Source organism: Sporisorium graminicola, chromosome SGRAM_1, assembly GCF_005498985.1.
Source record: "Sporisorium graminicola strain CBS 10092 chromosome SGRAM_1, whole genome shotgun sequence".
NCBI classification, from domain to species: Eukaryota; Fungi; Basidiomycota; class Ustilaginomycetes; order Ustilaginales; family Ustilaginaceae; genus Sporisorium; species Sporisorium graminicola.
In genome coordinates, this window is record NC_043719.1 from 1,353,305 (window position 1) to 1,367,417 (window position 14,113).

At 57.3% G+C, this 14,113-nt stretch overlaps 4 protein-coding genes across 4 annotated transcripts; 3 read left to right on the forward strand and 1 right to left on the reverse strand.

The window, feature by feature from the left end:
• Window positions 1-1,409: 1,409 nt before the first annotated feature.
• Window positions 1,410-7,274, forward strand: EX895_000511 (uncharacterized protein; the record flags this gene model as incomplete). The annotated part of the gene is made up of 1 exon (XM_029881112.1): window positions 1,410-7,274. The coding sequence occupies one exon, from the start codon at window positions 1,410-1,412 to the stop codon at window positions 7,272-7,274; it is 5,865 nt and encodes a 1,954-aa protein (XP_029742498.1).
• A 490-nt stretch (window positions 7,275-7,764) lies between these two features.
• Window positions 7,765-8,976, forward strand: EX895_000512 (uncharacterized protein; the record flags this gene model as incomplete). The annotated part of the gene is made up of 1 exon (XM_029881113.1): window positions 7,765-8,976. The coding sequence occupies one exon, from the start codon at window positions 7,765-7,767 to the stop codon at window positions 8,974-8,976; it is 1,212 nt and encodes a 403-aa protein (XP_029742499.1).
• A 187-nt stretch (window positions 8,977-9,163) lies between these two features.
• EX895_000513 (uncharacterized protein) lies at window positions 9,164-9,891 on the reverse strand (the record flags this gene model as incomplete). The annotated part of the gene is made up of 2 exons (XM_029881114.1): window positions 9,164-9,541; window positions 9,637-9,891. 2 exons carry the CDS (start codon window positions 9,889-9,891, stop codon window positions 9,164-9,166), a joined length of 633 nt encoding a protein of 210 aa, XP_029742500.1.
• A 528-nt stretch (window positions 9,892-10,419) lies between these two features.
• Window positions 10,420-12,883, forward strand: EX895_000514 (uncharacterized protein; the record flags this gene model as incomplete). Its single annotated transcript, XM_029881115.1, has 4 exons — window positions 10,420-12,027; window positions 12,096-12,269; window positions 12,357-12,686; window positions 12,779-12,883. The coding sequence occupies 4 exons, from the start codon at window positions 10,420-10,422 to the stop codon at window positions 12,881-12,883; spliced, it is 2,217 nt and encodes a 738-aa protein (XP_029742501.1).
• Window positions 12,884-14,113: the final 1,230 nt, after the last annotated feature.

A 14,113-nucleotide genomic window follows, 5' to 3' on the forward strand; every position in this document is an offset into this window, starting at 1 on the left:
AATGGTTTGAACTGCAAAAGGCCCTCTCGGAGTCTGATTCAAGCCCGGAATAGTTACCTTGAAAGCCTTGCTGGGAGTGGGTGTCTCGAGTGCAGGGGTTGCGTCAATGTATTATCAGAGAATGGGATTGGCGCGCCGCGTTTGCTTTGCGTGTACGTCTGCGTTTGCTCGCGGTCGGGACATCTCTCGAGGTGGCAGCTCTGTCGACCGGCCTCGCGCCACAAGGCAGGCAAGAAGATTAGCTCTCTAAGGCTCTCTTCCCCGTCTACGAAAGACGTGGCGCTTCAACGATGAAAGACTGCTTTGCAGGCGCAACAGACTGGTGGATCGCTCGAGCTTCCTGTCGTCGTGACCTTGAACTACGACAGTCCTTCTCAGCTATAGACCAAGAGCATAATAGCACCCTGCGTTGTCGTCGAGCAGGCGATCGGCCAACGAAGGAGCAGGGGCTTCGCGTCGATGTCTGGTCCATGGCCCACGCTGGGATCGCTCGCCTCTCACGTTCACTCGCACGCTTTTGATGGTCAGGTGGAGTAAAACACGTCTCGTTCAGAACAAATTTGGAAGAACTCGTACTCGCGTTGGTCCGGGTGATATTTTTGTTGACAGCTGTCCGCGTGGTCGAGCATCCCGTTAAAGTGGACTCGCGTAAATTGCACTGCCACGCGCCGTGTTCGATGGGGTCACATGATTATACAAAAAGGTTCCTTTTCTCGTGATTTTGTGGTCCGTTTTCTTTCTTCTTTTAGTCCGTACCTTTTTTTCGGTGTCGGCGAATTCCAGTCGGAACGGACCCACCAATCAAGCCGCATTACGCAGCACAGCAACCGACGCAGAAAGGGCCGGTCCTGAGCAACAAGCAAGCCTGCATACAGCAACCTGGACAGTAGAACGAGCACGATTTGCATCATATGGGCAATTGGGACAAGTTCAATCACCAGTGCCGAGTTGACAGCGGTCGAAAGCGAGACATCGATGCAACGACCACCAAAGCCCGATGCAGGTACGTCGACGCGATCTCAGATTTTGAATTATTTCCCATCCATGTAAGGCCGACATTCACCACAGTTCAAGAAGAATAGAAATTAGGTGGAGGATTCTCGACTTTGCAAACTCAGCGGCAGCAGCGGCAGCGGAAGAACAAGAAGATCAGCAGCTGCGCTTTGACGTTTTGCAGCTCGACTCAGCCATCATCCTTCCGGCTTTCGTCCGGAGACCAGACCATACACCCACTTTGCGGCGCCATAATCGACGCCGTAATCTTCAGTCGAGCTAGTTGACCTTATTGATCCTATCTCCATCGGTCTGACACGCAAAAGCATCGTCTACGTTGACCCCGTTCTGTCGGCGAGACAAAAGAGACCGGGTCGTCGCTTCACCACCGCATCTCCGCAGCTGCGATGCACCAAATGTCGATACAAGACCATCTCCAGTCGTTCCTGTCTGCAGCGTCCAGCTCACAGCGCACGCTCGATGTCGACCAGCAGCTCATACGATCGCTGCAAGGCGACCTCGACTCGCTCCTCCGCACCACCAACGACAGCTCGAGCTCGCACAGGCTGAAGGATACCTCTCGCACACACACAAACAACGCTGCCAAAGACGTCTGGTCCCAATTTCAGCGCACAGTCTCCCTCGAACACGCCGTCGAACAAGCAGGCCAAGATGCGATCGACCACTATTATCACGAAATGGAAAGCTCGGAGCCTGACATCGCGGACTACCATTCTTCTCAAAGCTCGTCAACTGCTGTTGTCGGCTTTCAAGATCATCTTGCTCACCTCGCAGCTGTCGATGCCCAACTCGCAGAAAGCCTGCGTCAGACCGTCCTGGCTGCCCTTTCATCCCCTAGATCAGGCGACGACATCTCTGCTGAGCTAGCTGAGGCCATCGGATTCGAGCATCTTGATCTAGTAGGAAGCATCGTAAGCGATCGTCAAAGCGTGCTAGCCGCTCTCCAACACGGTTTGACTGCATCCATACAATCGAATGGCACTACCATGGAACATCCGCACCGCGAGCAAGCCGCAATTGCACTTCCGCTTCACCAACAGCAGCAGCATGGCCCACCCCACGACGCCTTCCACCGCGGAATCAGACCTCATATTCCTGGCTCGCAGGTCGTTGTGCAGACGCAAGAGGAACGACAGCAAGCGCGACGAGTCAGAAATGACATCCGCAAAGCCAATCGCCAGCGCGCCGTCGATCCCAGTGAAGCCTTCCGCACCTATACGCCCGAGGAGCTCGAACGCATTCGCGAAGATAGCCTCGCGGCGGCGGCCAACCGGCCCCTCTTCACGGGGACCGCCACGGGATCCGAGCCGGAACGCTACCCGCACGTCTTTTCTTCCGGAGCGCAGGGCAATGTTCTCTCGGTCTTTGGACAACGGTTTGCGCTGCCTCTGGGAACCACCCGCGAAGAGAAACAATTTTTCGAAGAGGTCACCATTCCCCCTCCGCGAACTGTACCCATGCGCACCGAAGAACGATACATCCCCATCCCGGAGATGGACCCCATTTGCCGCGGCGCTTTCCCCGGCTACAAGAGCCTCAATCGACTTCAGAGCGCCGTCTATCCGCTTGCTTACAAGACCAACGAAAATCTGCTCATATGTGCGCCCACAGGTGCCGGTAAGACCGACGTGGCCATGCTGACGGTCATGCGTGCTATCAGCCAGTATGCTCGAAACCTCGAACCCACGGCTGGCAGTGCTGCGGAAGGCTTCGACATCCAGAAAAACGACTTCAAGATCATCTACGTCGCTCCCATGAAGGCGCTCGCCGCCGAAGTTGTGCGCAAGTTCAGCAAGCGCTTGCAGCACCTCGGCATAAAGGTTAGGGAGCTTACAGGTGATATGCAGATGACGCGCCAAGAGATCGCTGAAACACAGATGATCGTCACTACACCCGAAAAGTGGGATGTCGTGACGCGAAAGCCGACGGGTGAAGGCGAACTTGCTACCAAAGTGAGGCTGCTCATCATCGACGAGGTTCATCTGCTTCACGATCAGCGTGGTTCTGTCATCGAAACCATCGTTGCTCGTACGCTGCGTTTGGTTGAGTCGAGTCAATCGCTTATTCGCATTGTCGGACTTTCAGCCACGCTGCCCAACTACGTCGACGTTGCCGACTTTCTTCGTGTCAACCGCTGGCAAGGGCTCTTCTACTTTGACTCGTCCTTCCGACCCGTGCCGCTCGAGCAGCATTTCCTCGGTGTAAAGGGCAAGGCGGGCTCGCAGCAGTCTCGAGCCAATCTTGACAAGGCGTGCTTCGAAAAGGTCTCGGAGCTTGTTCAAGCCGGTCACCAGGTCATGGTTTTCGTGCATGCACGCAAAGAGACGGTCAAGACGTCACAGACGCTGCGAGAAATGTTTCGCGAAGAAGCCATGGGGGATGTGGTGCTGGCGGCCGCGGATGAAAACCCGCGCAAGGCCTTCTTCAAGAAGGAGCTGCAGTCGAGCCGCAATCGTGAGATGAAGGAGCTCTTCGATTCCGGGTTCGGCATCCACCATGCTGGTATGCTGCGCAGCGATCGTACGCTGAGCGAGCGCATGTTCGAGGCGGGTGTCACCCGCGTGCTCTGCTGCACTGCCACACTGGCTTGGGGTGTCAATCTGCCCGCCTACGCCGTCGTGATCAAAGGCACGGATGTCTACGACTCATCGGCGGGTAAGTTCATCGACCTCTCAATTCTCGACGTGCTGCAGATTTTTGGTCGTGCTGGTCGTCCGCAGTACGAAGACCTCGGTGTGGGCTACATTCTCACATCGCAGGAACGCCTCTCGCACTACGTGGATGCCATCACTTCACAGCATCCCATCGAATCGAAATTCATCGGTGGACTCATCGACTCGCTCAACGCCGAAATCTCGCTGGGCACCGTCGCCAGCATTCGAGATGGCGTGTCGTGGCTCGGATACACATTTTTGTTTACGCGCATGAAGCGCACCCCGCTCACCTACGGCATGACCTACGACGAGGTGGCTGACGATCCGCACTTGGGCGCTAAACGTCAGCAGCTCATCCACTTCGGCGTCAAAAAGCTCGTCGAGGCCAAGATGGTGGAGCACGATGCCGTCACCGAGCGTCTCACGGTGACGGACCTGGGCCGGATTGCAGCCAAGTACTACATTGGCTACCGCACCATCGAGACGTTCAACGAGCGCATGCGCAGCAACATGAGCGAGGCTGACGTTTTGGGTCTGCTCAGCCAGGCTGCCGATTTCGAACAGATCGTGCCGCGCGATGCTGAGGAGAAGGAGCTCAAAAAGATGCTCGAAGCAGCGCCGTGCGAGGTTTCTGGAGGCATCGAGACGTCGCCGGGCAAGGTCAATATCCTTTTGCAGGCCTACATCTCCCGAACTTTCATCGAAGACTTTGCGCTCGTTTCGGACTCGGCGTACGTGGCGCAGAATGCTGGACGAATCATCCGCTCTCTACTCGAGATTGCACTCAGTCGTAGATGGGCCCGCACGACATCGGCTCTGATCTCGATGAGCAAAGCCATCGAGAAGCGAATGTGGCCGTTTGACCACCCGCTTCAACAGTCGCATCTCAATCCCGACACGCTCTATGCTGTCACGGAGCGCGCCGACGACGTCGAGATTGAGCAACTCGCCGATTTGTCGGCCGCCGAGATTGCCAAGCTCGTCCGAGTCAACGCCAGGATGGGCAGCGCAATTCGACAGGCAGCTCGCAGCTTCCCTCGTCTTTCGACGTCCGCATCGCTGCGTCCGCTCAGCCACGACCTGCTGCGCATCGATGTACGGGTCGATCGCACCTTCGAATGGAGCGAAAGAGATCTTGGACGCTTGCACGGCTTCTATATTTGGGTCGAAGACGAACAAGGGTCCGAGATCCTCCAATGGGTCACGCACCTCACACGAGTCACAGACTCGCCAACTTCGAGCGTTACATTCACCATTCCTCTGTCAGACATGCTGCCGTCGGGCTTGACGCTGAGGTGGATGTCGGACACGTGGCTGGGAAGTGAAGGGAGCGAGTGGGTGGCCTTTGATGACCTTATTGTGCCGGAAAAGCCACCCCCTCACGATTCTCTGCTTGATCTGCCGCTGCTCCCCGTAAGATCCGCGCTCCAGGACGAGCTGCTCTGCGAGATGTACGCACAAAAGTTCAGCGCCTTCAACGCACTGCAAACACAGAGCTTCCACACGCTCATGCACACATCGGCCAACACGCTGCTGTGTGGCCCAACGGCATCGGGCAAATCGACTGTCGCTGCCATGGCAATCTGGCGAGCATTGCAGCTCGGCGAGAAAGGGTGCATCGTTCTGGTCTACAGCAGGCGTGACATGCTGACTTCTGCGCTCAAGAGCACAATGTCCACAGCACTCAGGCAGAAGGGCATTGAGGTGAAGCGCAGCTTGTTGTCCAAGGAAGTACTGCCATTTGTGCGAAATGACGGACTCGGAGCACGCGTGCTGATCACAACGACCACGTCACTGTTGCGTGCTCTGGAGGTGAGAGGGGATCTTGTTGCTCATGTGTCGTTGCTTCTTGCCGAAGACATGCACTTGCTAGACCCGACGTACGAGCTGATGCTGGCCAAGTTCATGTGGTGTTCTGCACGTAGACCCAACCTGGCGCCACGCATTGTCGCCACCAGCGCCAGCCTCAACGATGCCAGCTCATTCGCGCAATGGATCGGCGCGGACGAGTTCTCGACGTACAACTTCCATCCCAAAGACCGGCCCTCGATTCTGAGCACGAGCTTTCAGGCGTTCGACTTGCCGCACTCGAGCGGTCTGCTCAAAGCTATGGTCAAGCCGGCATTCGACAAGATGAAGGAGAGTCGAGTCAATGGGCCTGCCATCGTGGTGGTTCCCTCGATGTGGCAATGCTTTACAGCTGCCTCTGATCTCACCACCAAAGCCGCGGCCGAGATGGACACGGATGGCTACCTGGGTCTTCCCTCGGACGAGATTGAGTCAATCCTTCCGCACATCCTCGATACGTCGCTGCATGAGGCTCTGGTTCACGGTATCGGCATTGTGCACGAACGCACGGCGCCTCAGGACCGAATCGTGATCGAGCACCTTTTCGAGCAAGGGCTGGTCAAAGTGTTTGTCACCACACGCGATTGCCTGTGGAGCACAACGCTGCGAGCGGCACTGGTGGTCGTGATGAGCACGCAGTATGTGCGTATCACCAAAGCGAACAGCATCGGCTCGTCGGACCGCGAGCTGGTCGACTATACGCTCGCCGAGCTAGGCCGTGCACAGAGCCTCGCGGTACGAGCGGGCACGGTCTCTGACCCGAATCCGCCCGGCGAATGCCTGGTGCTCTGCCAGACCGACAAGGCGGGCATGCTGGAGAAGATGCTGCAGACGGGCATGCCGCTACACTCTTCTCTGCTGCAGGGTGAGCAGCGCGGCGCGCCTCTGCTGCCTACGATTCTGGGCGAGATCGCCGAAGGCGTGGTGACGCGCCAGGCACAGGTGATCGACTTGCTTAGCTGGACGGTGCTGCCTGCGGAGCTGAGACGCAACCCGACGTACTACGACTGTGCGTCGAGCGATGCTGATTCCGTAGCGGCGCGACTGACGCAGGTTGGCGACGAGCTGGTGCAGACGCTGCGGGACCTCGGACTCATCGAAAAGAGGGGCGGCGACAAGGACGGAGATACTCTGACGGTAACAGATCTGGGCAAGGCTCTGCATCTGCAACCGGGATCGACGCTGTTGCACGTGGTGCGGTGGTTTGCCAACTTGTCGAGCAAGCCCGTTAGTGCAGCCAAGGAGATGGACACGTTCGCGCCCACACCGCGCGGTGGTAAGGACAAGGAGAAGATCGAGGATGCAGCCGAACGAGAGGTGGTGGAGGCAACACTGGGTCAGGTGCCGGTCGAATGGCGGAGTGCGTTCCGTCTTTCGGCGTCCAAAGCAGCGCACGAGGATGAAGTGAAGGAAAAAGCAGACGAAGCAGCTGGTGATGGAGAAGAAGAAGAAGTCGGCGCAGGTGCAGGTGGAAGCCAGGAGATCACATGTGGAGTCAAGCACAGGCTGCTGCTGTGTCTCTACTTCGCCAAGCTGGAGCTCCTCACACCCGCCGCGGCCAAAGTGCTCGCCATGAGCAGGAGAGCTCGGAAGCGGCTTCAGCAAGGACAGGACGACCAAGGACACAGTGTCGATTCAAAGCAGCAGGAGGCAGAGGAGCAAGCGCACAAAGCAGCGATTGGCAAGCTGCAGCGAGACCAGGCAGCGGAAGTGCTTACCCTGCTCAGCACGATCAGCAGCGTTGGGGGTCGAAATTGAGCCACTGCGCCCTTGTTCATTTCGCGACGTGTTCCGTTGATAATAGTACTGCTGCAATGAAACGTTATCGACGCTGCCCACGCACGGACATGTCCGTCGGCGATGCAAGGCCATATGAAGGTTGCGATATTAGGGTTTGAGGTCAGAGTTTGAGCGTGCGAACGAAGGAGAACATGGGACGGGGAGATGGCCGGGCCAAGAGCGGGTTTATGCCCAGCCGAGATGCTGAGCCCAGGAGGGCGCACAGAACGTAATGACTCGGGCAGTAAATCGTACTTGAGTAAATTTTGATGTTTCTGGTTAGTTTCTTGCCGGCCTTTTATGCGGGGATAAGCACTCGCATCTTTGCTGCTTCCACTTTCCTTCAACACTACTGCGCTTCAAGCTCGTCACAAGCGTATAAAGAGCGACCTTCGAGCCCCACCCCGTAGCCACCAACGAACAAACGAGTGAGAGCGCTGTAGCGAGTCAAACCGCAAAAAAAGGAACCATGGCAGATACAGCAAGACCCGAGATCCTTTGCATAGGCTTCGGCGCACTGGGCGCCATCTACTCCTATCTGCTCTCGCAAGGCGGTGCAGGCATCACGGCTGTCGCGCGTTCGAATTACGACTTGCTCACCACCACGGGAGTCGACATCGAATCGGTCAAGTACGGCTCGATCCGGGGTTGGAAGCCGGATCGATGCGTGCGCGAGTCTGAGCCCGAGAGCGCGCGCGACCGGAGGTTTGACTATGTGGTGTGTACGTTCAAGAACGTTCCGGACCACAGAAGCGCTAGCGAGATCATCCGGCGGTTCTTGCAGCCCGCTGCTCGAGAGGGACAAGCGGCGAAGACGTTGCCGACGATTGTGCTGCTTCAGAACGGCGTAGGCATCGAGGAGGAGGTTTCGCGCAAGCTGGTCGAGGAGGAGAAGGTAGCCAAGGGGGTGATCAGTGCTGTAGCGTGGATCGGAGCGAACCTGGTCGACGGCGGTAAGAAGGTGATGCACGGAGGGCTGGAGAGACTCGAGATGGGCGTGTACCCCGCCTTCGGTCGTGCAACTGCAAGCGACGCAGAGCAAGCGGCGCTGAACGAGTTTGCGCACATCTACAAGAGCGGCGGCGGCGGCGGGAAAGTCGTTGACGACATCGAAGCCATCCGCTGGCAAAAAGTGCTCTGGAACGCTTCCTGGGGTGGGCTGTCGACTCTTGCGCGCCAGCCTGTCTCGGCGCTGCTCACAGAAGACACGCTGCACTACTCGGTTGGTGTCGTGCGCCGCATCATGCTTGAGATCGTCTACGTTGCGCGAGCCTGCGGTCTGACCGAACAACGCTTCCCCATGTCCTCGGTCGACCAGGCGCTCGACATCACACTCTCCACATCCCCGGTCCCCGCCGTCCACGATCCAGCACGAGGCGGCAACCTCGCCGCCGTCTTCAAGCCCAGCATCCTGCTCGATCTGGAAAACGGCCGGCCGATGGAGTTGGAACCGATCATCGGCAACATTGTCAGCAAGGCGAGACTGCATGGCGTCGACACGCCGAGACTCGACTTGATCCTCGCCGCATTAAAGCCGAACCAGGTCGCGGCGGTGGAGCGCGCAAATGGCGGCGGGGCGCATACCGAGAGCGTGGTCAAGTTTTCAGACCTCAAGGCGACGAGTAAGGGCAATTGGCCAGAGGGGGCGCCTGTCTCGAGGTCGCCGAATACGTATGTGTAGACAACGCACTCTTGCTCTCGCGCTGTACAGTACTGCATGGCAATGTCCCAGACCCCAAGCACCATGCAAACCGAAACCTCTTTCTCGAACCGCAGCCTGTTCACGCCGACTCAGCAGAGATGGAGCACACACTGCCCACGGCGCGAGCGCGTCGACGATATCCATCTAAGTTACTTAGCCTGTGCGTCTAATGAAAGACCCCCCACAAAAAGACCAAAAACACAACGCCACTGAACCCAGCGAGCGCCATGACCTTTGCGTTCTTCCACCACATCTGGCGCCTGAGCCCCACGGCGCGCCGGCGAAAGGCCATGCTCTGGTTGGCCGCGTTGTCGGTGCGGTCCATGAGCAGCTCGATGCGTTCGCCGCGGCTGAGGATCTGCTCGACGTTCTGCGTCATGATGTCCTTGACCCCCGCCAGCTCGTTCTTGGCCTGTGCGATGGGGTCCACCGCCTGCGGGTCGGTGTTGAACTGCTGGATCAGGCTGGCTAGTGTGGCTGTGAGTGCAGAGTAGTCGGTATCCAAGGAATCTGTTGTCGATGGCACTTCGTATGTCGACAGGAACTGTTTTCAGCGCCAAAACAAACATGAAAAAAGTAGGAAGAAGGTGAGCCATCATATCGTAAAGTACTGGAGGGGAGGATGGTGAGGTTACACACCTTTTTCTGAACATGCGCGAGGAAGGAAAACGGCATCCGCCGGCCCGTCTCCGCATCGGCTACCGCCATATACACCATGCCGTCCTGCGAGACATAGTGGAACAGCCAGTCCTCGAATGCGTATGAAAGTTTGGACGAGTTGGGTGGGATGCGCGAGAGGATCGTCTGTGCTGCCGGTAGGAATCGATCGTGTGCTGGGTCGTGCGTCTCTGCGAGGATGTGCGAGCCCTTGGCGACCAGTGCTAATACAATCATGGTGTGGCGTATATGATAGTCCGAGCCGACGGGTGGACGAATCGATGGGTTTCTTGACGATGAGAGGAAGCGTGCGCGAGAGGGAAAGATAGAGAGAGAGAGAGAGGTGTGTTGTTATTGTCGGCGACGACGACGATGATGATGATGGAGGAGATGGCGATAGCTAAGCTGGAAAAAGGGGTTCAGCGTTTGTGCGTCATTTCGAGGCGCAGCGGAAAGGATAAGCGCCACGCGCCTTGAAGCTTCCCTTGATTGTTCACGAGGATGATCTGACATGACTCTGCTGATTTTCGACGCCGTTTCCCCGGATTTGCAACCCGATTTTTGCAGCTTCTCGGTTCGGATGCGTGTGGGGCTTCTCGAGACTGCCGGCTGCCTTATCTGCCGGTCAAGCCGGAGAGGCAAGGGCCCTAGCTCATGAAGATCTTCATAAGCGTGTTCTCCTCCACCAATCGTGCTGTCTTCGTCTCCCCATTCTTTCATCCACCACGACCGCAATAGCGTACCATAGTAGTTGGAAGGTACATCATGACGACGCCAGCAACAGCCACCTCGCAGCCCCTTGTTTGGGCACCGACACCCGACGAGATCCAACACACCTCGCTCGACAAGTTTCGTCGTCTGGTCAATGCTCGCTTCCATCTCTCTCTCAACAGCTACCATGAGCTGCACGACTTCTCCATCAACCGCTTGGAGGACTTTTGGGCGACGGTGTGGGATTTTGCCGGGGTTCGTGCCTCGACTCGTTTCGACCGGGTGCTATCGGATCCCAATGCCCTGCCAGGCGACCTTCCCGAGTGGTTCCCCGGCGCGTCGTTCAGTTTGGCGCAGAACATCCTGTTCCCGCTGCATCCTGCGAACACGACGTTCTGCTCGCCCAAGGCACCGTACCACTGGCCGCATCCGCAAGCGGTTGCGCTGATCGAAGTCCCCGAAGGAGGCGGACTGGCCGATTCGGGTGTCAACGCCCAAGCCGTCAAAGTGACGTGGGGAGAGCTGAGGCGGAGAGTTGCCTTGCTCGCCGAGACATTCCGCAGGATCGGAGTCAAGAAGGGTGACAGGCTGGCACACGTTTCGGCCAACACGACGTCTCCCATCGTTGCAACGCTCGCGTCAAACAGCGTCGGTGCGATCTACTCGCTCATCGCCACCGATGCTGGTCCGCAGGCCATCTACGGCAGACTGGCGCAGATCCGGCCCAAGCTGCTGTTCACCGACGACGCGGTACTGTACAATGGCAAGCAGGTCGACATCCTCGACCGCGTCGCACAGGTGGCAGAGCGACTGCAGGCCGACGACAAGATCGACTCCCCGCTTCACTTCCAGGTCGTCATCATCCGCAACACTCGACTTGCCAATGCAAGCCCGCGATGGACCTCTACCAAAGTGCGCGGCGTCGAGATGCACGACTTTGTGCAACAGACAGGATTGCACATGACTGACTCGCCCGCGCACAGGTTCGAGCAGCTGCCCGCGCAGCATCCTGTGCAGATCTTCTTCTCGAGCGGCACCACGGGTGAGCCCAAATGCATCATCCACACGCAGTGCATGCTGCTCAATCAGAAAAAGGAAGCGCTGCTGCTCATGGATCTCAAACCATCCGACATGTTCCTCCAGATCACGTCGTGCGGCTGGATCATGTGGGCCTACCACCTGGTCGTGCTCTCCGTCGGCGGCACAGCCGTGCTCTACGACGGCTCCCCGCTCTTCCCCAACCCGGCGCACATCGTCCAAGTCGTCTCGCACCTCAAGTGTTCCGGCTATGGCGCTAGCCCGCGCTTCCTCAGCGAGCTCGAAAAGTACTGCACGGAGAAACGGTTCAGCATCGCTTCACAGCTGGACCTGCGTAAGTTCAGGATGATGACCAGCACCGGCTCGCCGCTGTCGCCCAAGAACGTCGAGTTCTTCTACGCCCAGTTCCCGAAGCGCGCGCACCTGTGCAGTATTTCGGGCGGGACGGACATGGCAGGTGTGCTCGTGGGCCCGAGCAAGATGCTGCCGCTGTATGGCAACTTCATCCAGTGCAAGGCGCTCGGGTTCGACATTCAGATCTGGGACGCCGAGACGGGCGAGCGCATCGACGACACGGGCAAACCAGGCGAACTGGTGGTGGCCAAACCGTTTCCAACTCAGCCAGTAAGTGTGTGACCGCATGAAAGACATAGACGGTAGTAAGCTGACAAAGATTTGCCAAATGTGAACAGACGGGATTCTTTGGCCCACCGGACCAGAAGCAGGCGCTGTACGAAAAGTACATGGACTCGTACTACTTGCGCTTCCCCGGTCGCAAGGTGTGGGCTCAAGGCGACTTTATCTACCAAGATGCCACGACAAAAGGTCTCGAGATCCTCGGTCGCTCTGATGGCGTCCTAAATCCCGTAAGTGCTCAGTGATCGTCCCCAATCCACTTTCTCTCGATCGTGCTAAACCAGAAAATGCTTGTCCTTCCGGCGTCATTGAAACAGAGCGGAGTGCGGTTCGGCAGCTCCGAGATCTACAGTGTGGTCGAGAAATTCGAATTCGTCGGAGACAGCATCGTGGTCGGTCAACGTCGACCAGGCCGCGACGAACACGAACGCGTGCTGCTCTTCATCAAGATGCGCGACCCTGCTGCTACACTCGACGAGACGCACATCGGCCAACTCAAGGCGGCGATCAAGGCGGCGTACTCGGCACGCCACGTTCCGGAACACACATTCCAGGTGCAAGACATCCCCGTCACGTTGAACGGCAAGAAGACCGAGTTGGCCGTCAAAGCGGTGGTCAACGGCAATGCCGGGTTCAAGCCCTCCAGTGTAAGTTCCCGCTCCAGGAGAGTGTGCTGGGATACAGAGAAAGAGAGAGGGCGCTGACTTTTGCGGTTTGTGCGTGTTCGTGGATGCAACAGGCGACGGCAAACCCGCAGAGCTTGGAAGAGTACGCGCAGTACGCGGATCTCGAAGCGGTCGTCGCGGCTCGAGCCAAGGCTGCAAGAGCCGGAGCCAAGCTCTGACCCGGTCCCACGGCCAACCCCTTGTCGCGCGCTATGTCTGAAACGAATGTTCTGCAATGCAAATGTTCAGTCAGTGTAAGATCACTTGCCGAGCTGCAGTTCGAGAAGCCTGTCAAAAGCACTGATGGGCGATGCTGAGCCGAGGCGGGCAAGCTTGCAAGAAGCGCTCGGCGAGCTCGGCCAAACCGTGGTCGAGAATATTCGATTGCTTCTCTTCTTTCTTTCTTTCCGGAAATGTCAGCGTGTGCGGCTGAACGAGTAACAGGAACCAAATCAGCCCGAAAAGCTGGTTACAGCATGCAACAAAGCATACAGAAGCCGCTTTGATCGTGGGCAAAGATCGTCGTGTGCCGTGACTGTGGGAAACCAAAATTAAACTTCAAGACTCAGCTACCGCTTTCGGGAGGCGGAATGACACCGCGAAAACAAGCCTGCCAGCCAAGGTGAGAGACCTACAGAGGGATGGAACCGGAAGAGAGAAAGTTCTATTCTTGCCCGAAACGCATGAACGCGCGAGAAAGAGGATAAGCTCATCGGCGTTTGGTGGTGGAGCTGCGTGCCTGCAGCTGGCGATCCTTTGGGGCAAAGATGGTCGAGATCGGATGCAACTGAGGGGTCTGGAACGCCGCTGCCGACGTGCTGCTGCTGCGAAACCAACACTCGCTCTTCTTCCCCCCCTCTTCGGGCGCACTCCCGGCACTTAGTGCCGACGACGGCAACCATGATGCGGTTCGTGGAACCGATGAACACGACAGGCTGCCTGTGTTGGTAAGGCAAAATTAATTTTATTGAAAGCTGAACTTGCAATACAGTAATGTCGCTCAACTTTGCGCACTCACCGTCGGGACGGCAATTTGGGAAAGAAAGAAAACAGGCCTTAGTCGGAAAGGACCGATCTCGGATAGTCCGAGAAGCCCCGCTTTGCTTTTGCAAAAAAGTGGAGGTTGTAAGCGAGCTATGCAAGCTTCGAGAGGAGCTACAAAGTTTCAAGTGGACCAGCTCCAAAAACAATAAGCGAGTTTGTATTTGCCGCTACTTGACAGCTGCCACGTCCGAATGACGACGGAAAGATTTTCCACCGCCATCGAACAGTGCATCATTCCGGGTTCACTGGTTCGCCCAGCCAAATTATGTATGTATGGTCGCAGTCCCCAAAATCAGGTTGCGAGCTGCAAGTCCTCATGGTGTCCGCAAAACCAAACAGACCCTGAGGACCCGCAATGTACGTTC